The 25,769-nt window shown below is 39.7% G+C and overlaps 1 protein-coding gene across 1 annotated transcript in view; it reads left to right on the forward strand.

Annotated features, from left to right (window-relative positions):
• HERC3 (HECT and RLD domain containing E3 ubiquitin protein ligase 3) overlaps window positions 1–10,310 on the forward strand; it is a 108,109-nt gene extending 97,799 nt beyond the window's left edge. The window contains exons 21-23 of the mRNA XM_006867776.1: window positions 7,697–7,880; window positions 8,097–8,199; window positions 10,102–10,310. Of these exons, the coding sequence (XP_006867838.1) occupies window positions 7,697–7,880; window positions 8,097–8,199; window positions 10,102–10,310 (496 nt within the window). The remainder of the gene's footprint in view (window positions 1–7,696; window positions 7,881–8,096; window positions 8,200–10,101) is intronic.
• Window positions 10,311–25,769: the final 15,459 nt, after the last annotated feature.

The following is a 25,769-nucleotide window of genomic DNA, read 5'->3' on the forward strand; positions in this document are numbered from 1 at the left end:
AAAGGTAGACTCTTGAGATGAGTATTTGGAGATCTTTAGCTTACTGGCTAGAGTTAGAACTTCTCAACTTAAAGGTATAGTAGGTGATTAGAAGGTGGGGAAAGATTGAGGGTGAGCCATCTCATTTAAAATATAGAAAAAGGGATAGAAGTTGCATGCTGTTGGTAAGCCTGTTGGGTGACTGAAAAAAAAGAATTCATTCTAGTGTGGCACTATAGGATCAGCACTGGACTACTAACCACAAGGTCGACTGTTCAAACCCACCAACTGCTCTGGGAAGCCCTATACAGGATCACTGGGAGTTGGAACAAACTTGATGGCACACAACAACAAAGATTGTAATTGAATTGTTACATTAAATAGTTCAAGGACACAGAGATCCTAAGAAAAATTCACTATTTGAAGGATCTTCCTTGGGCCTCTGTCCATAAACTTTCCTTTTGTAAATTATTAAGGATAGAACAACTGTCAAACCACTTCATCCCATCTGTTGACATTTTTTTTAAAGACAGCTAGATACCAGTATGGTTTAATGCAACATTCAGTAATTTCTGTTATGTAAACCAACCATACTCTTCAGCAAGCTCTTGGGTTTGGGGAACATGTGAGCTTCGATGCTAGAGTGAAGTGAAATGTTGTAGAGGCCTCTGAACATCCAAGTTAAATAGCTTCAGATGAAGAAATTATCTTGCCTTTAGGAACCTGTTTTGGTGACTGTATTACCTCACATAAATGTTGCAAACAAAATCCTTATTTGATAAAATCTCTTGAAGCTAGAAATGGTTTCCTTTCTAGAACATTGGTACTTTTGTTAACAGCAAATTATTTATTAAATACTTTTAATTCCATACGGAGCTCTGAACTGCTAACCACAACAAAGGCCACAGTTCAAATGTACAAACCTACTGCCACCTCTGTGCAAGAAAGATGAGGCTGTCTGCTTCTGTAAAGATTTAGTCTCCGCAATCCTGTATAGGGTTGCTATGAGTCAGAATTGACTTGATGGCAGTGGTTTTTTGTTTGTTTTTTGAGGAATTCTGTACAATCTGAAAATATTCTTAGGGGTGGGAAATTTATAGCAGAACATGAAGTGGATCATTGGCCCAGATTGTTTCAGTGATTATTTTTATAATGCTTATGTGTGTATGCATATCAATACATATATTGTTAGTCTTTCAAAGGATGCCTTCCTTAGCTTTTGGAGGAGGCTTCAAACAATTATGCATCACGTGTTAGACACTAACAACCTAAGGAAGGGCAAAATTCAGAATGTGTTAATACTTTGATCATAAATCATAAATACTGTGTATGTGTGTTTGATACCCCAGGTGGGTGACCTGTTACAAACACAAGTAGTTTATCATGTGGTCTGCAGCTGAGGATGTTGTTATTGAGGCTTGTAACTACTTCATAAAATTATTTTAGCATACTTGTCTCTCTTTATTGCTCTTCGTCTCTGTCCCTGTGTGGGTCTGAATCTCACCATATTGTGCTGTCTCCCGTATCCATTACCAAAAGTTTACATCACCCTAAATCTTCCTGTATCCTGGAAGATGTGGCTAATGGTGGTACACTGGCAGCTAGAAATCCACGAAGTTCAAGTCTTCTCATAGATGGAAGGAAGATTGTTGGCTACAGTATGCCGCTGGGAACCTGTCCTGAAGAGTCTAAGCTCTTGGTCTCCTCACTAGAACCCTGCCTTACCTGGTTGGTGTTGTTGTTAAGTGCCGTTGAGTTGGTTTCGACCCACTACGCTACCAGAGCCTTACCTGGTGCTGCCCCTTTAAGAGCACATTCTCTGCCCTAGACAGTCTGCAGATACTTCTAAATTTAACCCTCTCTGCTGATGTTCTGTACACATTTCTGTTAGGACTAAATGAATTTAATGTGATTTAATGACATCTTTATTTCTATTGAAATAGTAACACTTTGCCATCCATACTTACGGCAGATTTATTCCTAATTGATTATTTGCTTTTGAAAATGTGAAGTTGTTGTTGTTCAGTGCCCTAGAGTCGTTTCTGATCATAGCGACCCTGTATAGGGTTTCCAAGGAGCGACTAGTGAATTTGAAATGCTGATCTTGTAGTTCAAACCGACCTTGAGGTCCTGCGCTGTTTCCTACAGTGCCACACCAGAATTCTGAAATGTGGAGTTGTTGTTGTTGTTGTTGTTGTTATGTGCCGTGGAGTCGGTTCCAACTCATAGCGACCCTGTACAGGGTTTCCGAGGCAATAAATCTTTACGGGAGCAGAAACCCTCCTCCCGCAGAACAGCTGGTGATTTCGAACTGCTGACCTTGAGGTACATAGCCCAATTCGTAACCACTACGCTACCAGAGCTCCTTGAAATGTGGAGTAGTGTATGTTTAAATCTTTATAATTTCTTACTTTCTGTGTTATCATGTCTATTGATTCTTTTCCTGTCCAGTAATTAATAAATATTTATTGCATTTTCTTCAATTAAAAAAGCGTGCCTTTTGAGTTTGTAGTCTGGGATAGAAATCTAAATTGTTTTCAAAACCCCGTTGGAGTTTTTATTTGAACTGTGTTAAATCAGCAGTCAATTTGAGTAAAATTGCCTTTTACAGTTCTCTGTGAGGTTTTTTTTCCCTATATAAGTAACACATTATAAGGAGCTCTGGTAGAGTAGTGGTTACGAATTGGGCTGCGAACCGCAAGGTCAGCAGTTTGAAATTACCAGCTGCTCCACGGGAGAAAGATGAGGCTTTCTGCTCCCGTAAAGATTTACAGCCTCGGAAACCCTGTGCAGGGTCACTATGGGTCGGAACCGACTCGACGGCACTTAACAACAACATTAGAAGTTACCAACTTCTTCAATCTGAAATCGATCAAATATGCAATCAAGACATATTGATCATTACTGGTGATTGGAATGCAAAGGTTGGGAGCAAAGAGGAGGGACCAGTAATTGGAAAATATGGCCTTGGCGATAGAAATGATGCTGAAGAACGCATGATAGAATTCTGCAAAACCAAAGATTGGTTCATTTCAAATACCTTTTTTAGACAGCATAAGAGACACCTATACATATCTCTGGTAGCGTAATGGTTACGAATCGGGCTGCTAACCTCAAGGTCGGCTGTTCGAAACTACCAATGGTTCCGTGGGAGAACGATAAGGCATTCTGCTCCCATAAAGATTTACAGCCTCAGAAACCCTGGTACTTAGCAACAACATAAATATTTTAGTTCCTTTTTGCTATTATGAAGAGGGACTTTTCCATTATATTTTTGTTAGTACTGTTATTGTTAAACTGTTGAGTCACAGAGACCCTGTATAAGGTTTCAGAGGAGCGGCTGGTAGGTTTGAACTGCTGACCTTACCCTAAAGCGTTGCACCAGTACTTCTGATTAATACTAGTACCTGGCAGTAGTTTCTGGGTTTTGTGTGTTTATCAAATTTCTAATCGGTTCTTTAGAGTTGTTAAATCTAGTGATTTTTAAAATCTAGTTGTTAAATCTAGTTGATTCTCTGAGGTTTTCTGTGTATATAATCACCTGCCTGCTGAAATTTCCCTCATAATAATGTACTCCTCAGAGTCCTGGTGTGGCGCTGTGGGCTAATGCGTCAGACTGCAAAGTCATTTGAACTGCAAGGTCGGTGATTCAAGCTCACCAGCTGCTCCTTGGAAACCCTATACAGGGTCTGTATGGGTCAGAATTGACTCGACAGCACTTAACAACAACAACAATGCACCCCTTATTTCTGTTTCAATGAATTTTGCTTTTACTGGACCTCAAAAAAAATTTTATAGACTGCCTTTCATTTCTAGATATCAGAAATATAATATTTAATATTATTAGATTGTTCTTGTTCTTGCTTCTTCAGATAACTCTATGGTTAAAATGGTGTCCTGTTGTGGCACTGTAGGGTACTGACTCAATGGCACTTAACAACAGTGGTCGCAATAATCATCTAACTTCTTGTAATTATTTTATTGCTTTTTGCCATGTTCAGGATGTCAAGATGTGAAGTTGAACTAGCCTTTTGTATGTCATATTTTGATACATTTGATTTTCTGGTACTTTATAGTCCATATTCTGTATATTGTTGTTGTTAGGTGTCATCAGAGCAACCCTAGGCACAACAGAATGAAACATTGCCTAGTCCTGTACCATCCTCACAATTGTTGCTATGGTTGAGCTCACTGCTGCTGCCACTGTGTCAATCCATCTTCCAGCACAGATTTGTTTGTTCTTCTTGTGATGGAATCATGCAAATCTTTGTGGAATCAGAAAGCCTCACATCTGTGCCGCAACTGCTGGGTAGTGGTATCCTTAACAATGAATGATAAAACTAAGGTTCCATTCGTATATCTTCACTGAAATAGTGATTATTCAGATATTTTGCCCATTTTCTAAGTTGAGATTTTTTTTTTTGTCAGATGTATATTTTGGAATTTTTTTCTACCATTCTGGGTTTTCTTTCTTGTTGGTTTATTTTGTTTTCTTTTTGCAGTATCTCAAAGAGCAGAACATTTAATTCTGATGAAGTCCATTGATTTATTTTTCTCTTGCGGATTGTACTTTTTTAAAATTTAGAAATATTTGCCAAAAGCCACAATAAATTTATTTAGAAGATTTGTAATTTTAGGTCTTATGTTTAGGTCTTTGGTTCATATTGAGTTAGTATGTATCGACGGTATGGATCCAAGTTCATTTTTTTGCATATGGATGTCCTGTTAATCCTGAACCATTTCTTAAAAACATGATCCGTTCTCCAGTGAATGCCTTTGCTTCTTTGTGGAAAATCAGTTGACTAAATGTGTACACGTCTATTTCTGCATTATGTTCTTTTCCATTGAGCTTATGCGTTTATCCTTTTGTCAGATCATACGTAATAACTGTAGCTGCATACTAACTTTTAGTACCAGGTACTATGAGCCCTTCAGCTTTGTTCTTCTATTGCAAAAAAAAAAAAAAAAAAAAAAATTGACTATTATAGTACTTTTGTCTTGCCATATGCATTTCAGAATCATGTTGACAAACAAGACTAGTTTTTTAAAGACCCTTACTCCAATGGGTTTGATGCAGACATCTAAACACAATTGACAATGTGTATATTACCTAGTTCTTTAAATTTATGTGTTTAGCAATCATATCAAGTAAATAAGCATTGTCCCATTCTGTGGGCTTTATGGAATTGCATCATTTGGGGCTGCATGAAACATTTATGAGTAATGTCGATGAGTTATCGTGCTATATATAGTCTCTATGTTTGCATACTTCCCAGGCAACAATTACATTGACAGTTAAAATAAGCAATGATAAGGAAAAGGAGGATGTTTGGTGAGTGGTTGGGGAGTACAAGTTTTAGATTCAGACACCTGGTCTCCATTTCTCCCTCTGTCCATAATTGTTTGTCCAAGATTCAGTTCTGAAATTGGAATCATGGTCGTACAAATCACAAGTAATTATGTTTTTTGAAGAGATTTTTGTGTATTTATTTTTATTGAAATATAATTCTCATACCATAAAATACACTCAAAGAGTAGTCTTGAGTATTAACTGAGGTAACATATATCCAAGGCTTATTGCAGAATAAACACTGTCATGGTTAGTGGTCATTAATAAAGAAAATAATGTCTTGAAAGAAATACTATTTGATACACAGATTTGTAATTTTAAAAAACATGCCGATAGTGCTTCTCTGGATAGTTGTAGGAGAAAAATATGAGTGACTTTGACTGAAAGTTCCAGGAATGGTGTGCATCGTTTGTACTGTGAGAAATGTCTGACATCTCTTGCTAAAACATGCAAAAATCTTTTTTTTTACAGTAGTTTCTTTTAACAAAAACAAACAAATAAGCAGAACACTTACACCATTGTAAAGATGAGAGAAGTTTAGTGGCTTGTATACAGGAAAGTGGCAGAACTTAGATTTGAACCTGTTGGCCCAGCTCTAGAGTCCACGTGCTTATCCAGTGCATTGCACCAGCTCTTGGTTAATTATTAAGGAATGCTGGTGGCACAATGGATTAAGTATTGGGCTGCTGACCACAAAGTTGGTGGTTCAAACCCACTAGCAACTTCACAAGAGTAAGATGAAGCTGTCTGTTCCTGTAAAGAGTTAGAGTCTGGAAACTATGTTCTGCTTTGTCCTACAGGATCACTGAGTCAGAATCGAAACTTTGGCAGTGGTTTGGTTTGGGGTTTTGGTTAGTTTGGGGCTAATTTTTAGAACAGATGGTAACCTTGGAAAAAGTATCACATTGGAGGAGGGTCAAGATTTTCAAGTACAGTTTTATGATGTATTATATTATTATAATTGCTAAGTAGAAGCAATCTATTTTCATAATGTCAATTTTTTTTTAATTTGGAAAACTTTAAAATATATAAAACTGTGAAGAATAATATGACAAGCATGTTTATATCTGTCATCCAGACATAGGTATGTGCTTTGTAATTTTTAGTAAAAGAAAAAATTACGAAAACTCTTAAAGTTATTTTTCTACATCCCCTTAATCTCATTCCTTTCTTCCCATCCCTTTCTTACCCAGACAGAATTCTTATGATTTTTTTTTTACATACTTTTAAAATAAGGAGCCCTGCTGGCACAATGGTTAAAGCACTCAACTGCCAACCCAAAGGCCGGTGACTTGAAGCCACCAGGCGTTCCAGATGTGGCAGCCGGCTTCTGTAAAGATTTTAGTCTTGGCAAACATATGGAACAGCCCTACTCTGTCCAGTAGGGTTGCAAAGAGTCAGAATCAACTCAATGGCAATTGGTTTGTAGGTTTGTTTATTTCTCTGCATTACCAGGAAACCTTGCAGTGAACATCCTGTATTTGTCTTCTTTTGCACTCATGTGAGAGTCTGTCTGGGTTACCCACCTGACCATAGAGTAGCTGACTCAAAGCATATTCACATTTTCAACTTTTCTAGATATGACAAAATTTCCACCCAAAATGTTCATGCCTGTCAGCTCACTGCTGGCATTCCTACTAGCTGTATGATATGCTGACCCATTCACTGTGAAGACTGGCTACTACAAGTGAGGTTCCCAGTCTCCCTCCCCCCCATCTTCCCCATTATTGGTATTATCTGACTTGTAAACTTATGCCAATATGATGGATACAAATGGTAATTCACTCTTGCCTTAATTTGCACTTGACATGATTTGTAAGATGGAGTCATCGTTTGAGACAGCTATTTCCATAGTTGTTAAGGGATTTATAGAAAAGAGTTAGGGGATTTATCTTGTAAAACTGGTGAGAGATATAAATGTCTAGGATGGTTTTATTTCATTATTTCTGAGGACAGAAGAAGCAGCCTAGCCACCAATATTTTAACTTTTAAGCAAGAAAAAAGTATTTTATTTACCTTTAAATAATTTGACCTTTACAGTGTTTATAATTGAAGTTCCTCAAGTAAACCAGTAATATGGTTCTACCTACCTGCCTTTCTATCCTTCTCACGTGGCCTATCCTAACCTAAGATCACCTGGGACTCTTTGGCGGAATCCTAGGGTTTGAGAAAAGGTGGGGAGAGCCGAGTGGAGAACCATTAACCTATAAAGATTTTAAGATGCCTTCTGGTGTGAGAAATTTAATGACATTCCATTTTTTATCACTTCCAATCTCTTCAGCAATAATAGTATAAAAGAGAAATAACTTCATTAACTCAGGAAGACTTTGGGTTTAATATGCTCTTATTTCTTTGGTCTTTTGGCAGGCAAGAGTTTGTGGATGCTTATGTGAATTATATTTTCCAAATCTCAGTTCATGAGTGGTACACAGCCTTCTCCAGTGGCTTCCTAAAAGTGTGTGGTGGCAAAGTACTTGAGCTCTTCCAGCCTTCAGAACTGAGGGCCATGATGGTGGGGAACAGCAACTACAACTGGGATGAACTAGAAGAGGTAAGCACAAAAGATGATGCCTTTTAACTGTGGGGCAGCGGCAGCACCTTCAGTAGGTGTCCCCAAGCCTGGTCTCTTTGGAAATGTACTTAAGTTGAGTATGATTTAGAGACCTCTTGCACTTCTGTACCTATTCTTTATCTCTAATGCAAATGGCATACAAATAGCCAATATTATTTTGTAAGCCATCCTTTTTCTTTCTTCATGTTTGTACAGACAGCCATCTACAAGGGTGATTACTCAGCCACACATCCCACTGTGAGACTATTTTGGGAAACATTTCATGAGTTTCCACTAGAAAAGAAGAAGAAGTTTCTCTGTACGTATAAGTAATCTCAACATGGTGTTTGGTCACATTTTAGTTTTGCATGTGGTTTAGGTTAGACTCTTAAATGGGAAAGTATAAGCAATGAAGTACATGTTACGTTTTTTGTCTTACTGAAATTTCAGACACAGCATGTGTTGTTAATACATATGTGTTGCCTATTAGGAGGGATTGCATGAAAGGAAGAGCAGAAGAACTTCACTGGTTTTCAATTGATCTAACATTCCTAGTTATTTTATGTGCAAGTGATTTATTTAAGTATTACACTTATAAGATAGAATAGTTTTGATAAATTACAGAATTTTCCACTGCAAATGGAATTGGGGAAATGCGGTTTTTAATAGTTTTACTGAGATAGAATTCACATAGCATACAATCCATCCTTTTAAAGTGTATGATTCGATGGATTTTAGCATATTCATAGAGGTATACAACCATCACCACAGTTAATTTTAGAACATATTTATCACCCAGAAAAGACCCTTATAGCTGTTGACAATCATTCCTCCTTTTCTCTTAACCCTTCCAGGCCTAGGAACCCAGCCACCTACTTTCTGTCTCTATGGGCATTTCAGATAAATGGAGCCAACCGCATGATACATGGTGGCTAGGCTTGACTGGCGGGGTAAAATTTGAGGAAGTTAATATATCTGAGAAGGAGACTGATGTCTAGTTTCAAAACAGTTGAAAATTTCATTAGTGTCATTGTATAACCAGGTTTATAAATTAATTGGGATATAGTATAGAATTTTAGCCATTTAGAACCAACGACATCATCTGAAAAGCAGTCTGCTCTGCATTATAAGACAGAATATGTAGTAACATTATTGCACATCTTACCCCTCGATGCTACAACTCACATGGAGCAGAGATAAATGTAAACAGAGAACTAGTAGCATATGAATGGAGTGACAGGTCAGGGTTTGCCAAATGAGCTTGTAGGGCTGTGGCATTTAATTAAGAGAAGCCAGCTCATTACTGGGGATTTACTTAAAATAAGTTATTTTTTGTACCTTATCCAAAAAAATCATCTGATTTATGGAAATTTTCATTAACTCTAGAGATTTGAGCAAGAATATTCACATATGGCAGTCTCATATAGTGGAAGGTTATTTGAAAATGCTCTGTAACTAATTATTTCATCATAGTAATTTCTAACAATTCAACTGTGAGAATAGTATCTAGCACCAGAAAACAAGGAAAACCAGACAAATGCTTTTATTTTATTTGGCCAAGTTAGAGTGCCTATCACACAGTGAAGTGTCTAATATTCTTCAGCGCCAGATCTTTTGGTTTAAAAATATAAAGAATAAGGAAAAGAGAGCAATGATGGGACTTTGGTTTGATGGCACAAGCACCAGACTCTTTGAGGGGAGAGACCTTGTTTTTTTATTATTATTATTTTTTTTTAATGTTTTATTGTGAATTATGTGATAGTTTACATGGGAGAACATTAGTTTTACATTCATTCTATCATATATTGTCTCTCATTGCCATGCTTACAATCCCCTCCATGCAATCCTTCCCCCCCACCCCCCTACCCCCCAGGTCTTCAGCACACAGTCGCTCTCCCTCTCTGGATCTAAAGGAGAGACCTTGTTTTATAGATGCTGGTCAACTTCCTGGTTTCCTTCTAAGATCAGCAGCTCTTGTCCTATGTCATTAATTCCTTTCCTTGTTGATTTCATAAATCAAGGCTTTGGAAGATCATGAAATTTATGAGGGCAAAAGTTGATTCAGGGCATTAACAGCATCATTCCATTGGACATGTATAAGCACTTAAAAGTAATTGCACTTCTCATTCAAGCCACAGGGTGTCGTACGGTCCTGTCTGTACCTAGTGGGATAGTCAAGAACATTCGCTTTGCTGTTAATGCTGTTTTTCTTTCTTTCTAGTGTTCCTGACAGGCAGCGATAGGATTCCCATCTATGGCATGGCGAGCCTACAGATTGTCATCCAGTCCACAGCCAGTGGGGAAGAATATTTGCCAGTGGCCCACACTTGCTACAACCTTCTTGACCTTCCCAAGTACAGCAGCAAAGAGATTTTGAGCGTTCGACTGAGCCAGGCCCTTGACAACTATGAGGGTTTCAGTTTGGCCTGAGGTTCCCCAGCTTTCTTCTTCCTCCCTGAGTGTCCACTCAGAATACCATTGAGACCTATACAGAAAATCATGGGACGTGATTTATATTTTTTTAACGTAAAAGTTTATTGGGACTTTTGAATACTGAGCCTGATTGGTGTGGTTTCTAGGGTTGTGAACAGTAAACAATGTTTTGGCAAAATTGGGGGTTGGGAATGGGGTGGCAAAATGGCCCTTGTATAGGAGTTTTCTTCTTTTTGTTTTTTAATCAGCTATCCAGTTGTTCCTTACATTTGTGAATATGCTGTACTCTGCTAGGTAAGATGGCAGTGGTTCTAGAAACTCTCATTTCCAAGCCCTGATCTTTCCTCACATTGTGTCCCCGTCTTTCTCATAACTTTCTATTCCTCTGCAAGTATGATTTTGACTGTCTTTTTACCTGTGCATGCAGAATGTCTCCTCTCTCTAAAGCCACGGTAGTGGCCTGGTTTGTTGCAGCCTTACTCTAACCAAAAGGAGGCAAGGACTATTTCAGAAACTCCCAGTTCCAAAAGGAGGCTGAGTCTGGGTCCATTATTTTGGTTGAACTTTAGAGACTTTATAAGAGCCTTTATGAACTCATCTTGCTGTTTAGAGGCAAAAAAAAGTTATTGAGGGAAATTCAACCTTCTTATGATTGTATCTAGTTCCTGGGCCTCCTTAAAGATGGGCAGAGCAGTTTAAAGTTGCAGCTGAGCTGAATTTTGTTTTGTTGCTCCACCATGCCCCTTTGACAATAAAGGGAAATGACAGACTCCCCCATCCCTTCCATTATTTCATTTTTGGAGCAAGTTGCATTTATATATGTATTTGTGTATAGGAGAAAGATGAGACTTTCTGCTCCTCTGAAACCCTGTGGATTGCAATGAGTCTCCATTACAGTGGGTTGGGCTGGGTTTGGGGTATCTTCTCCAAGAAAATTAGAAATGATCAATTTCTTGTCATTTTCCTTATCACTTTGTGTCTCTTAACCACTTTCTCTTCCATTCCTTCTCTTCTGTTCTCTTTCCTCCCTTTTTGGCTCCATCCCATTCTTTTTTACTTGACTTAATGCTTCTTCCTCACCTCCTAGTGGATGCATGCAGCCTTTTTTGTTGTTGTTGTTATTTTTTTTCTATTTAAATTGCAAAATATCTACTCAGATTTTGTTTTTCCTCTTCCCTAATTGTTAAGACAGAAGGCTATTCTTTATTATGGAAATTTTGTTGAACTCATTTGCAATGTTTGTTTACAGTGGGATTTCAGAGGGGGTGGGTTGTGTTTGAATCCAGTATGTGTATCTCTAAAATAATGACCTGCAGCTTCCCTCACCACTGGAGAACCGTCTACATGATCAAAGAACCCGTGTCAGCCTCATTTTAAATTCCTAGTAACTAGAGAAAAGACTTATTTATATAAAATGAAATATTTATGAACCATGATACAGCCTCAAATCTCAATGAAGGATTGTAGATTTTTGCTTTTTCTTTTTGTTTTTTAAACTTACTACAATTGCTAAATTGGTAGTTTTTCAGTCTTTATAATACGAGATTAAAAAAAGATATACAGTTACACAAAATGTTTATTTTCTATGTGTGTGCAAATAGTTCAATATTATGCAATAAATTTGGTGTTTTAACTTAAAACTATTTCTTATTGTACTTGCCAAATGTAATTTCTAGCGTCCAGTAGTGGCATTAAGGCATTTACTCAAATAATCTAATAGAAAGTAATATTTGGTTCCTGCCATAAGACAGGCGCTTCGGGGAAGAAAGCATCGTTGGGATCCAGAGTAGAGAGAGTAGATGCTTTGAGGAATGGGTGGAATTTCTACAAGTTGTGATGGATAAAAAGGCATTTGCCATGGAGGGAAAGGCCTTAACCAAGGCACAAACACACCAGCATATTTAGGGCAGGGTCAAGAATAATTTGATGTGAGCTTCAGAAGGAATAAGAAGGTGATTTTAAAATATAGGGAAGAAAGTAGCAATTGAGGAATCCCTAGGATAAGCAATTAGACCAATTAGTTGGTAGTCAGGGAAGATTCTTTAAAACGTTCCGGATCTTGGGATGGGGTGAGGGTTAGTAGCAACAGAACATGAGTCTGGTTTTTAGAAGAAATAAGTAGATAGAATTGTTGTTCTTGTTGTTAGGTGTCATCAAGTCGGTACCAACTCATAGCGACCCTATGTACAACAGAAGGAAACACTGGGCCAACCTCACAATTACAACAGTACAAGGACAGGGAATGGCCAGAAATTCAAGCTGGATTCAGAAGACACGGAACTAGTAATATTGCTTACATCCAATGGATCTTGGCTGAAAGCAGAGGCTATCTGAAAGATGTTTACTTGTGCTTTATTAACTACACAAAGGCTTTCAACTATATGGACCATGACAAACTATGGGTAACATTGCAAAGAATGGGTATTCCAGAGCACTAACCAAGAAGCATTGGATAGAACAAGGGAAACAATGATTTTAAATCAGGAAAGATGTGCGCCAGGGTTGTATTCTTTCACCATACTTATTCAATCTATAGGCTAAGAAAAGAATCCGAGAAGCTGGACTACATGAAGAAAAACGTGGCATCTTGGAGGAAGAGTCATTAACAACAACCTTTGATATGCAGGTGATATAGTCTAGCTTGCTGAAAGCAAAGAGGACTGAAAATACTTATTGAATAAGATCAAAGACTATAATTTACATGGGAGAGCATCAGTTTTATACTCATCCTATCATATATCATTTCATTGCCATGGTGACAATCCCCTCCATGCATCATCAAACAACCAAAGGGTATACCCTGCAAGCCTGTCCCCCGGTAGTCAGCACACAGCTCCTCTCCCTCTCTGGGTCTAAAGTTCCCAGCTGCGCCATCTCTCCATGTCACCGTCTCTGCCTCTGTCTCTGGCATCACTGATTCTCTGGGTAGGGTCCTGCTCTCCACTCTTCTCCTTTGATGGTTTCGGGGACCTCCGCTCCTCGACTGAAAAGTTAATCACTCCCCTTCTTGCTACAAAACATCTACCTTTACATTTCCAACCCTCACAATCAGTCCTGATAACAATTATTCACTATTGTATCACAAGTGACCTATCCACATTTCCTTTCATCAGCCCTGCCTAGACAGACTGAATACTACTCAATGGAGATTCTACCTTCCTCCACACCCTCTGGATCTAGGTTCCCTCTTGAAAGCTTGTAAGCTTGTCACTTCTTGCCTTTGTAGCACCCCCACTTTGGGTGGTCAATATCCAAGTTTCCCATCCCTGTCTACTCTGTGTATGGAGGGGGTGGGAATGATCCTCATTGTAAAGATTTGTTCCCTCTTTTGAGCTACTGTGTCCAAAGGTGTAGGTCAAGTTCATCAAGTTTTATCAGATTACTCTTTTTTTCCTCTTCTTTCTTCTTCTACTTGAGCTCTGATCATCTGGTCATTGAAGCCAGGTCAAGTGGGTATTATCTGCAAGTGTGGGTGTTCTTGTGCATATTTCCTCTCTTCTTATTAGCTGGATGCTTCACTCTCCACTCTAGTCATCTGTGACTATGTCACTGACTCTGGGCCCAAGAGTCCCCAGGTCTTGCCACACTGCTGGTCAACCAGGTCTTCACCCTGTGGAGTCTACTGAATGTTGTAGGGCTTAGCTTGCAGCTTCATTGCTATTTTTCCCTCACTTCCCCTTATCAGTGACAAACATGGTCACCAATCAGAGCATGTATTCCCATTGAGTCTTAGTCTTGGAAGGGGGTTTGCTCTGAGGGAGCCCTACCATTTGCCTTGATGTCTCCTGGGCAAACAATTTGCCTGTTCTTGTTGTAATCAGTTTGTCTGCCTATATTGCCTATATTGTTTTGTATTTTTCCTGTTGCTCTTTCTTTCAAGAAGTATATTCTGTTCTTCTAGCTGCTTTAGGCTGGTCTGCTTGTCCTTTCAAGTGGAAATTTCCCACCTCAGAAGATTCTGGATGCTTTCAGGATTCCACCTATGGTCTTATGTAATACAGAGGCTCCGCAGGAAGCCTTCTTCATTCAGCATGATGGTTGTAGTCCTATTTTAGGTATTCCAATCAGTTATAGGCAGAAGATGGATGTACAAGCTTTCTATGTTGATATTTCTGGCTATTCCTTTCTCTCCCCCTCAAGTGTCTACTTTATAATGGTATGCAAGGGAAACCAAAATTCAAAACACAGCCAAGCATCTTAACATTATTTCCCCCCCTTTCCCCATTCCAACCATGTCTAAATCCTTGTATCCCAGAACCCTGTTTTTCCAAGGTTGTGCATACATCATTCTTTACCTCTGTCCCACTTAGCCCATGCAAACCTGCCTAATTATTCTCCCATCTGCTTTGTTCTTCCATTCCACTCCCCCTTCTTGTATATTGCCCCACTCCACAGCACCCAAATTGTATTGTGTCTATTCCCTGCCCTGTGCTCTACCTTCCCCTCCCTCTGCTCAGCCCACCCCCCAAATCCCAGTAACCAGAAAAGAATCCCACCCCCCTTTAGTATGGGTTCTTTCTCTTAGTCTTTTACAGTAGTGGTTCTATGCAGTATTTGTCCTTTTGTGACTGACTAATTTCATTCAACATAATGTCCTCAAGGTTCATCCATGTTATGTGGTGACTTGCAGCTTCCTTGTTATTATTCAACGTAGCATAATATTCCATTGTGTGTATGTACTACAGTTTGTTTATCCATTTTTCAGTTGATGGGCACTTTGGCTGTCTCCATCTTTGCTGTTGTACATAGTGCTGCTCTGAACATTGGTGTGCACATATCTACTCGTGTTATGGCTCATATTTCTTGTGAGTAAATACCAAGGAGAGGAATTGCTGAATCATAAGATAATTGGCTAAACTTCATCTCTCATACTTTGGACATATTGTCAGGAGGGAACAGTCGCTGAAGAAGGATGTCATGCTGGGTAAGCTGGAGGTCAGAGAAAAAGAGGAAGACGCCCAACAAGATGGATTGGCCATGTGGCAGCATTGATGACATCAAGTGTGGCGCGGTAATGAGGTTGGCCCAGGATTGGACATTGTTTCGTTCTGCTGTGCATGGGGTCGCTATGAGTTGGTTCCGATTCGATGGTACCTGACAACAACAACAACAAGATAATTCTATTTCCAACCTTCTGAGTAAGCATCATATTGCTTTCCAGAGAGGTTGGACCATTTTGCAATCCCACCAGCAATGCAGGAGTTTCCCAGTCTCTCCACATCCACACCAGCATGTATTGTCCTCTATTTTCTTTTTTATATTTGCTGTTATTGCTGGTGTGAGATGATATCTCACTATTGTTTTCATTTGCATCTCTCTAATGGCTAGTGATCATGAACATTTCTTCTTATGTTTGTAGACTGCCTGAATCTCCTCGGTGAAGTGTCTGTTCATGTCCTACACCCATTTTTTAATTGGGTTATTTGTCTTTTTCTTGTAGAGGTGCTGTAGTTTCCTGTATATTTTAGAAATAAGTCCTTTGTCTGATGTGTCATTGCAAAAGATTTTTTCCCATTCTGTGTGTGGGTATTTATACTCTTTTTACTCTTCTGGTGTAGTGTTTTGATGCACATAAGTTTTTAATTTTTAGTATGTCCCACTCCTCTATTTTGTCTGCTTTTGTTTGTGTAGTTTCCAAAATGTTTGGTAGTCTGTGTATTCCCTGAATTAATGCCCTCACATTTGTCTGTATTTTTTCATTGATGGCCTTCATAATTCTGGTATTCACATTTAGATCTTTAATCCATGTTAAATTGGTTTTTGTATAAAGCATGAGGTGAAGGTCTTATTTCAATCTTTTGCATATTACTTTCCAGTTCTGCCAGCACCATCTGTTGAAGAGACAATCACCTTCCCATGCGATATATTTAGGTGTTTTGTCAAAAAATCAGTTGGCTGTATCTAGATGGGTTAATTTCTGGATCCTCGATTCTGTTCCATTGTTCTATGTATCTTTCATTGTACCAGTACCAAGCTGTTTTGACCACTGTATCCATGTAGTAAATTTTAAAGTCAGGGAGTGAGAGGTTTCCAACCTTATTTTTCTTCTTAAGCAGTGCTTTGCATATCCTGGGTCTCTTTCCTTTCCATATAAAGTTTGTAATTGTTTTTTCCATCTCTTTGAAGAATGTCGTTGGAATCTGGATTGGTATTGTATTATATGTGTAAATTGCTTTGGGCAGTATTGACATTTTCACAACGTTAAGTCTTCCTATCCAAGAGCATGGTGCATTCTTCCATTTTTGTAGATCTCTTTTGGTGTCTTAGTATAAGTCCTTTGTTTCTCTGGTTACATTTATTCCACGATATTTCATCCTTTGGGTGGCTATTGTAAATGGTATTGCTTTCCTAATGCCCTTTTCAGTGCTGTCATGTTTGATATAGAGGATCCAAATGATTTTTGTATGTTGATCTTATATCCTGCCATTTTGCTGAATCTTCCAATGAGGTCTAGTAGTTTTTTTTACTGAGTCTTTGGGATTTTCTATGTATAGGATCATATCAGCTGCAAATAGAGTTTTACTTCCTCTTTGCCAATTTGGATGCCTTTAATTTCCCTGTCTTGCCTTATAGCTCTTGCTAAGACTTTCAGCACAATATTGAATAGGAGTGGTGACAAAGGGTATTCTTGTCTGGTTCCTGTTTGCAGAGGTAAGGCTTTCTTTTTCTCTCCATTGAGAGTAATGTAGGCTGTTGGTTTTGTATATATACTCTTAATTATGTTGAGGAATTTCCCTTCAATTCCCATTTTGTTGAATGTTTTTATCAGGAATTTATGCTGGATTTTGTCTAATGCCGTTTCTGCATCAATTGATATGATCATGTGGTTCTTTTCTTTTTTCTTATTTATATGGTGGATAACATTGATCATTTTTCTAATGTTGAACCATCCTTGCATCCCTGATATGAATCCCACTTGATCATGATGTATTATCTTTTTGATGTGTTGCTGGATTCTGTTGGCTAGGATTTTGTTGAGAATTTTTGCATCTGTGTTCATGAGATATATTGGTCTGTAATTTTCTTTCTTAATGATGTCCTTTCCTGGTTTTGGTGTGAGGGTTTTGATTGCTTCATAAATGTATTAGGAAGTTTTCCATTGTCCTCTATTCTGAAATAATTTGAGTAAAATTAGTGCCAGCTCTTCCTTGAATGTTGGTAGAATTTGCCATTGAAGCCATCTGGGCCTGGACTTTTTGTTGGGAGTTTTTTGATGATCTGATCAATTTCTTCTTTAGTTATGGGTCTGTTCAGGTGTTCTACTTCACTGTGTGTAAGTTTAGGTAGGTCGTGTTTATCTAAAAATGTATCCATCTCGTCTAAGTTTTCAAATTTGTTGGAGTACAGCTCTTCATAGTATTCTGTTATTATCCTTTGGTTCCGTTGTGATATCGCCCATGTGTTTTCTAATGCGTGTTATTTGTGTCTTCTCCCTCTTTTCTTTTGTTAGGTTTGCCAATGGTCTGTCAATTTTGTTAAGCTGTGTCTCCCCATTACCTTCTTGCTTGCATGGTTTCTGCTGAGAGATCCGAGCTTAATTTGACTTGCTTGCCTTTGTATATAACTCTTCTGTTTTCCCTAGCTGCTTTCAGTAGAGTCTCCTTGTCTTTGGTTTTGGAGAGCTTGATTATGCTATGTCTCAGTGATTTTCTTTTGGGGTCTCTTCTTCCTGGGGTTCGTTGACCTTCTTGAATGTTTATCTTTTCACTTTTCAGGATGTTAGAGAAATTTTATACCAGTAGTTCTTCAACTATTTCCTCTGTGGACTTGTGTGATTTTTCTTGGTCTGAAATGACAATAATTCTTCAGTTATTCCTCTTCATGTTGTCCAACATGAATCTTAGACTTTCTTCAGATTTTTAAAATCTTTTTTTTCTGTTTGCTCTTCTATCTTAGTGGTATTGAGAGATTTGTCTTCCAGATCACTAGTTCTGCCTTCTATCTCTTCTATTCTACACCTTTGCTCTTTCAGAGTATTGTCTATTTCTGATATTCTATTATTGATTGTTTGGACCTCTTTCTGTAAGTTTTGAATTGTTTCCAATGCTATATCTATCTTATTTGATTGTTCCTGTAGTGCTTTCCTGACTTCTTCCTTATATTTCTCAACTCCATTGTAAAGTGTTTTGTATCATTTTATAATCATTTTTCTGAATTCTTTCTCAGGCATTTCCAAGGCCTGCCCTTCTTCCAGAATGTAGTCCAAATCTACCTGTATATCATTTATCTCAGACATTTTATCTTGTTTCTGGACATGTGCTGATATGGCCATCTGCTTTTGCTTCTTTGACATGTTTAGTGTTTATCTGTGGCCTTAATATGTAATTAAGTATATGTTTTGGTATTTTTTATTCTTTCTGGTTGCTTCCAGGTAGATGTGATCAGGATGTGGGCTTCCCTTTTCACTCTTCTTATTGCTTAACTCAGAGTAACTTTCACAGTTGTTGTCAGTTTCCCTGGTATGTGGAAGTTGGTATTGGTTCTTGCCTGGGTTTTGGTGTTTTATAGAGTGTGATTGTAGCTTGACTATATGGCAGCAGTTGCTGTCTCTTCTTGGGTAATATAGGGAGAGAAAGAGTCCCCCAAAGGTAGAAGGGGGAGCATAAAACAGCAACAGCGAAAAAAAAAAATGGGGGGGGAGGGAAACACCACCACCACCACCACCAACAACAACAACAACAACAACAACAACAACAAAAACCTAGCCTTATACTGTAGTCTATATTTGCAGAAAAGGGAGAGGAAGGAGTGAAGAAAAAAAAAATTCTGTAGCCTAATATATGTATGACTTTAATGTCCTCTTTCAACTACTTGCCTTCAAAGCTGCCTGATAAATTTCAAGATGCCACTGTTGGTTGTTATGCTGTACCTCAGAATTTAATTTAATTTTCCGCCTGTTTTGTTTTTAAACTCTCTTTCCCTCTTTACAGCCCTGTCCTGACCTTTCCTGTATTTAAAAAACAAAACAAAACAAAAAAACAGTTCAGGGCCAGCTCTTGGGATGAGAATTTGTATGTGCATGCATGGCAGAAGATCCCACCAGTGATGAAGGTGGGGAGTATCCACCCACTTAGGCACCCCCTCTAGTCATCAAAATGGAGGTGAGCAGTGGAGGCCGGGGGGACAATGAAGAGATACTAAAATAAAGAAAAGAAAATCAGGACAAAGAAAAACTGACAAAGTGTATTGTCCACCTGTGCTCCGAGGTTCCCGCAGCATTTTTCCATGGTGTGTCTGCTCCCTGCTTGGTCTTTCCATTTGGTCTCACCCAAGTTGTGGGCTCTGGGCTGCCGAGCCCGGCAGATTCAAAAGTACGTGATTTCTTACTTCTACTTCAAGTTCCACTAGCTATAAGTCTTCAAACTTTTTAAATATTAGTACCTATGTGGTTCTGAGTTTTGGAGCTCTGCCCTGGATCTGCTCTGCCTGGTATTCTGTGGTATGGCTGACGGCGAACTTCACTGCACCTCCACACTAGCAGCCATCAAGCTCTGCCTCTCAATGGCTTCATTTTTTAAAAGGCACCTTTGTGAAGCATTGATGGTGTTAGGTGCTATGCAGTCCATTTTTTGACTCATAATGACTCCATGTGTCAGAGTAGAATTGCCCGATTGTTGCTGTTGTTAAATGCCATTGAATTGGTTCTGACTCATAATGACCCTGTATAGGATTTCCAAGAAGCAGCTGGTGGATTTGAACCAGCGGCCTTGTGGTCCGTAGTCCAGTGCTGATCCTACGACGCCACACCAGAAGTCCAAGATTTGCCCCAGAAGGCTTTCTAAGTTTTAATCTATTGGAGCAGATTTCCAGGTCTTTCCCAGTGGAGCCATCAGGTGGGTTCTAACCATCAAACTTTCAGTTAGCAGTTGAACACTTAACCCTTGCACCACTAGGGCTCCTTTGTGATGCATAGTAGGGAGAGACTGGTGGGCTCTACCCACCAATTTATCTTGGGAACAGAATCTCACAAAGCAGAATTGGAACATGTGGTAGAAGGATAACAGAAGAAGAGAAAGAGTGCAGTGTGTTCCTTGTGTCTTCAGAAAGGTGAAAATGTTTGATTGAGCCAAGGGCTTTCTCCAGTTGAAAGTGACATGGAAAGTGACCTGTGCTTTTCCAATCCAAGCTTTTGATAAGGAGAGCTTGACCTCCTGACGGAGTCCCTGTTGTTTTTATATGCTGTGGAGTCAGTTCCAACTCATAGTGACCCTGTACAGGGTTTCCGTGGCTGTAAATCTTTACAGGAGCAGGAAGCCTCATCTTTCTCCTGCAGAACAGCTGGTAGTTTCAAACTGATGACCTTGTGGCTCGCTGTCCTATTCATAACCATACGCTACCAGAGATCCTTGGAGGAGCAAATGGTTAATGTACTTGGCTGCTCACTGAAAGATTGGAGATTAGAACTTACTCAAGAGAAAGAAAGTCCCAATGTTCTACCTAAAAAAAAAAATCAATCATTGAAAATCCTATGGAGCACAGTTCTATGACACACATGGGATTGTCAACAGTCAGAATCGACCCAGAGCAGCTGGTTTAACCTCAGAAGAGCAGAGCCTTGTGATGCGTGTGACAAATGTCCATCTCTAGCTGCCTCTCTCTTTTGGGATGCTACCCCAGACTGGTTCCAGTGTGGGGTGAGAGGGTGGTGTTTGCTCACATTGAGAAAGCTGTGGGTTGGGAGTTCCAAGGAGACCGCATCTATAATTCCTGTTACTTGAGCTGTGGGATACTGGGAAATGCAATGGAACAGGTGCTGAAAGAGGTGTCCACCTGAGCTCTTTGGATTCGTTTTAAATATGGCCTCACTCACATATTAGCCAATTCAAGTTTTGATGTTTCCGTCCAAAGATAATGGAATGTGTATTTCTTAGTTATATGTACCATTTAGAAAATATTTCAGATGTCAGTTTTTTGTCTCAAGAGTAACTAGACACTTGGCATTGTGCACAGTCCTGTGGTATTCAGAGCTTTTAAAAGTGGGTTTTCCTGGTGTGGCACTGTGGGGTAAGCACTAGACTGCTAACTGCAAGGTCGGTGGTTCAAAACCACCAACCATTCCTTTGACGTCCTATACAGGGTCACTATGAGTTAGAAACAACTCCATGACACTTAACAACAACACAGTCACATAGGTGTTGGATACAATCTATAATTATTAATTCAGTTTCCATTGGCGTTGAACTCCAGAATCTTAAATTACGAATTAAAACAAGCACACACATACACACACAATTCAGATGGAGCCAAACACTAAATGACATCAATCTTCTATTGACAACCTCTTCTTTAGGATTAGAAGAAAAAGAATGAAGAAGAGCAGGGTTGGAAATACTCTCATTTCCCATGGGCCATAAGAGGTGGGAGCTCTTGAGGGTGAAGGTTAGCAGCTAGTGCCAACTAGGTACTGGCTCATGGTCCCAAAAGTTTTAGCCTGTCACTGCCAATGGCTTGTTGTTTAAATCAGGTCTCTTGACCTTTCGTGCCTGGGCATTCATGGGAGCTCAGATGTTTATGAACTAAGCTCAAGGACTCTCAAGTTCATGTCACTGGTTTGGAGAGAGAGGAAACCTGGAGTTCCTGAATTTGTGAGGTCTTCAGGGAAAGGGGTTCTACTATTGGGCAAGGAGACTGTAAAACTATTTGACGCTGAAAGCTGCCAAAGAAACAGCAATGTTACCTTCATTGATCCTTGGCAGGTTAATGAGGAAGTAGAGACATACCTCAGGTACTTTGCAACCTCAGCCTTGGCCATAGACTTGATGAGATCTTGTATGCTAATTAGGAATTTGCTAAAATCAGAGCAATTCCTCTCTCTAGAATAGGCCCAATTTTTGGTTGTTTTAGAAAGAACATTCTTTAAAATTTTGGGACACCAAGTGACCTAGAAATCACCCCAAAGGTTCTCCTCCTTCACTGCACAGAATTCAGGTATTTTTGCATTGGTTCAGTTGTCATCTGAGAAAGTTCATTCTTTTAATGTGTGTGAGCAGATTTGGATTTCCTAAAATATTTTAGGAAGAAATAGAGAAATTTGCCCTACTTGATGAGGAAAATAATTTAGCAAGCATTGCTCTTTCAGAGAAAGGGGCACACATTTGATTTACTTGAGAGTATTAATAATCACAATATGTTTTTTTCCCAAGATTTCATGGGTCAATATTTCCATGAAATCTTGCTCTCGATGTTAGTATAATTTGAGTTTAAAAGTGTTTGAGCTACATTCTGTGTCTTACTTGTGCAAACAAGGCATTAGTTAGGCTGTGAGGAGGGTGACGGTGTGCCCATGATACTGGGAAGTACGATTCCTTTTGGCAGGGATTTGAAATGTCTTGCTGCACTTCAGGATAGAAAAGTCCTTTGATTCTGCTGATAATAATCACCTGCATCACTACCACCAATTTATACTGAGGAAACTTACATTGAGGATTTATTGTGTGCTTGTAGCAACCAACTAAATTTCCGTGGCAACCTTATATGGTGGTGGTGGTGGTGATGTGCCATTGAGTCAGTTCTGATTCATTGCAACCTGTAGAGGGGTTTTGAGGCTGTAATTCTTTACAGGAACAGAAAATCTTACCGTTCTTCTGAGGAATGGCTGGTAGATTCAAACTACTGACCTTATGGTTAGCAGCTCAGTTTGTAATCCACTATGCTACCAGGAATCCTTACCTTATGTGTTGTTATTGTTGTTAAGTACCATTGAGTCGATTCTGACCCATAGCGACCCTGTATAGAGTTTCCAAGAAGCAGCGGGTGAGCTTGAATCACCAACCTTGCAGTTCAAACAGCTTTGCAGTCTGACACATTAGCCCATAGCGCCACACCAAGACTCCAACCTTATATGGTTGTTGTTGTTAGGTGCCATCAAGTCAGTACCGACTCATAGCGACCCTCTGCACAGCAGAACGAAACACTGCCCGATCCTGGGCCAACCTCACTACTGTTGCCACGCTTGAATGGTAGGTGCTACTATTCCTGGGAGTCCTGGTGGGGCGCTGAGGGTTAATGCACTGGATTGAAAGGTCAGCTCCTCACTAGCTGCTCCTCAGAAACCCTCTACAAGGTCACTATAGATGACCAATCAACCAACTTGAAGGCACTCAACAGTAAGAACATTCTTATTCTCAGGAGTCCCTGGGTGGCCAAATGGTTAACTGCTGAGCTAACTGAAAAGTTGATAGTTTAAATCCACCCTGAGGCTGCTCAGAAGACCAGCCTGATGATCTGGTCTGGAAGATCACAGTCATTCGAGCACAGTTCTGTTCTGACACACAGGAGATAACCATGAGTTGGAACTGACTTATTAGCTACAGTGGTTGCATTTGTTTTAATTATTCCCATTTTGCAGATAAAGACACTTAGGGAGGGTTAAGTAATGTGCCCAGATGGTATAGCTAAGCCATCTGTCTGCCATCTGGGCCTTAGGTATCAAATAGTGTTTGGCCTCTGTTGTTGTTGTCAAATGTGCCAATCTCTATTAACTCAGGAATTTTGTATTGATTGGTGGAGCTGCTCATTTCCACAAGTACCCAAGTATGCAGACTGGCACTTGCTTCTTAACTCTCCTCAGACCAGCAGAAATACAGAATGCCAGGTCCTCCCAGTTCACTGTATGACAACAGCTCTAGGCTGAGTCAAGATTGAGAAACACTGCTTTTTGCTACCATAGGAGAATACATCCTTACTCCCTTCCTTTTCTCCCTTGTCTAATCTTGCTTGATAATTTTAAGTGCTTTTAAAGTAACAATATCTCCAAGTACTTTACCAAGACGTATTCAAAGGTGTAGAACCAGAAGCCTGGCATCAGAATTTCTGGGCCTTTCTGAATTTCTTTTTGAGGGCAAATTAAATAAACTCTGGCATCTAAAAGACTTTGAATTTCAGGATTCAGCGACGTTGAGGAGTTCTGGTGTGGTGCTGTGGGTTAATGCGCCAGATGGCAAAGCCATTTGAAATGCAAGGTCGGCAGTTCAAGCTCACCAGCTGCTCCTTGGAAACCCTATACAGGGTCGCTATGAGTCGGAACCAACTTGAGAGCATTTCACAACAACAACAAGGAGCCCTAGTTGATGGACTACCATTCACGTGTGGCAACAGTAGTGAGGTTGGCCCAGGATCAGGCAGTGTTTCGTTATTGACAGTTAAGCTCTTGACTGCTAATGAAAAGGTTGGTGGTTTGAACCCACCTAGCATCTCCAAGGGAGAAAGTCATGCTGCACTGCTCCTATAAGAACGAAAGCCTGGAAAGCCATATGGGGCAGTTCTACTCTGTCAACTGGGGTCGCTATGAGTCTGAATCAACTGGACGACACATAGTAACTACATAGTAATTATGCTTTAACAGACAGACATGGGCTCAGCTGAGACCTGGGCTTCAGAGGCACAGTTCTTGCTGTGTTACCCTGGGCTGTGTTCCCTGGGGCAGATGTAGCACAACATGGAGCCATCCCTGCGGTATAAGCCTTGTTGCTGATGAGACGTGAGAACCAAGCTGTCAACAATTCTCCTTACTGCCAAGCCCCATTTGTCTGCCTGCCAGCAGGATGCTAAAAATGTATTTGGGGATTTGGACATTTGGCTTTTTCTGAATATGCAATTCTGCTGTGTATATATAGCTTTGATGAGCTGACCAGCTTGGTGGTAATGCTTATATTGTTTGTTTAGATTCCAAATCTGTTTCTAGAAGGGGTAAATAGGTAAAAGGACTGCTTCTTCTCTTCAACTCTGGTCCCCAGCCCCTGTGGATCTGTTACTTTCTGAAATTCCCACTCAGGTAGTCTGCACTTCTGCACACTATTTTAGGATTTGTTGTTGTTATAAGTGCCATTGAATCGTTTCCAACCCATAGCAACCCTGGAGAGGGTTTCAAACGAGCGGCTGGTGGGTTTGAACTGCTGAGCTTGTGGTTATCAGTTCAATGCCTATATTACAGTGTCACACCAGGAGTCCATTATAGGATTGTTGTTGTTAAGTGCTATGGAGTCGGTTCCAACCCATAATTACACTGTATCAGGTTTCCGAGGAGAAGCTGGTGGATTTAAACTTATGACTTTATGATTCAAACCAACATTGCAATTGAAAGCTTATCCTATAGTCCTACATAAGCTCTACTGTGTGTGTGTGTGTGTGTGTGTTGGGAGGGATTCAGAATACAAGGGGTTATAGAACTGGGGTGTACTTAGGATAGCCCAATGGTCTAGCTCCACAAAAGGGCAATTGCAAAAATATTCTGTCAGAAATGGAGGATCACAGAATGTTGCCTGTCACTTATGCCCAAATTTTATGACCTTGTATTCAGTGTTTCAGGTTCTTCAGGGTGAGCTTTAATTTTGGCAGAAGAATGACATTAAATTGCACCGAGCTCTGGTAGCGTAGTGGTTACGAATCGGGCTGCGAACCTTAAGGTCAGCGGTTCTAAACTACCAGCTGCTCCGCGGGAGAAAGATGAGGCTTTCT

The sequence above is a fragment of the Chrysochloris asiatica genome, unplaced genomic scaffold (genome assembly GCF_000296735.1).
Source record: "Chrysochloris asiatica unplaced genomic scaffold, ChrAsi1.0 scaffold00109, whole genome shotgun sequence".
Lineage (NCBI taxonomy): Eukaryota > Metazoa > Chordata > Mammalia > Afrosoricida > Chrysochloridae > Chrysochloris > Chrysochloris asiatica.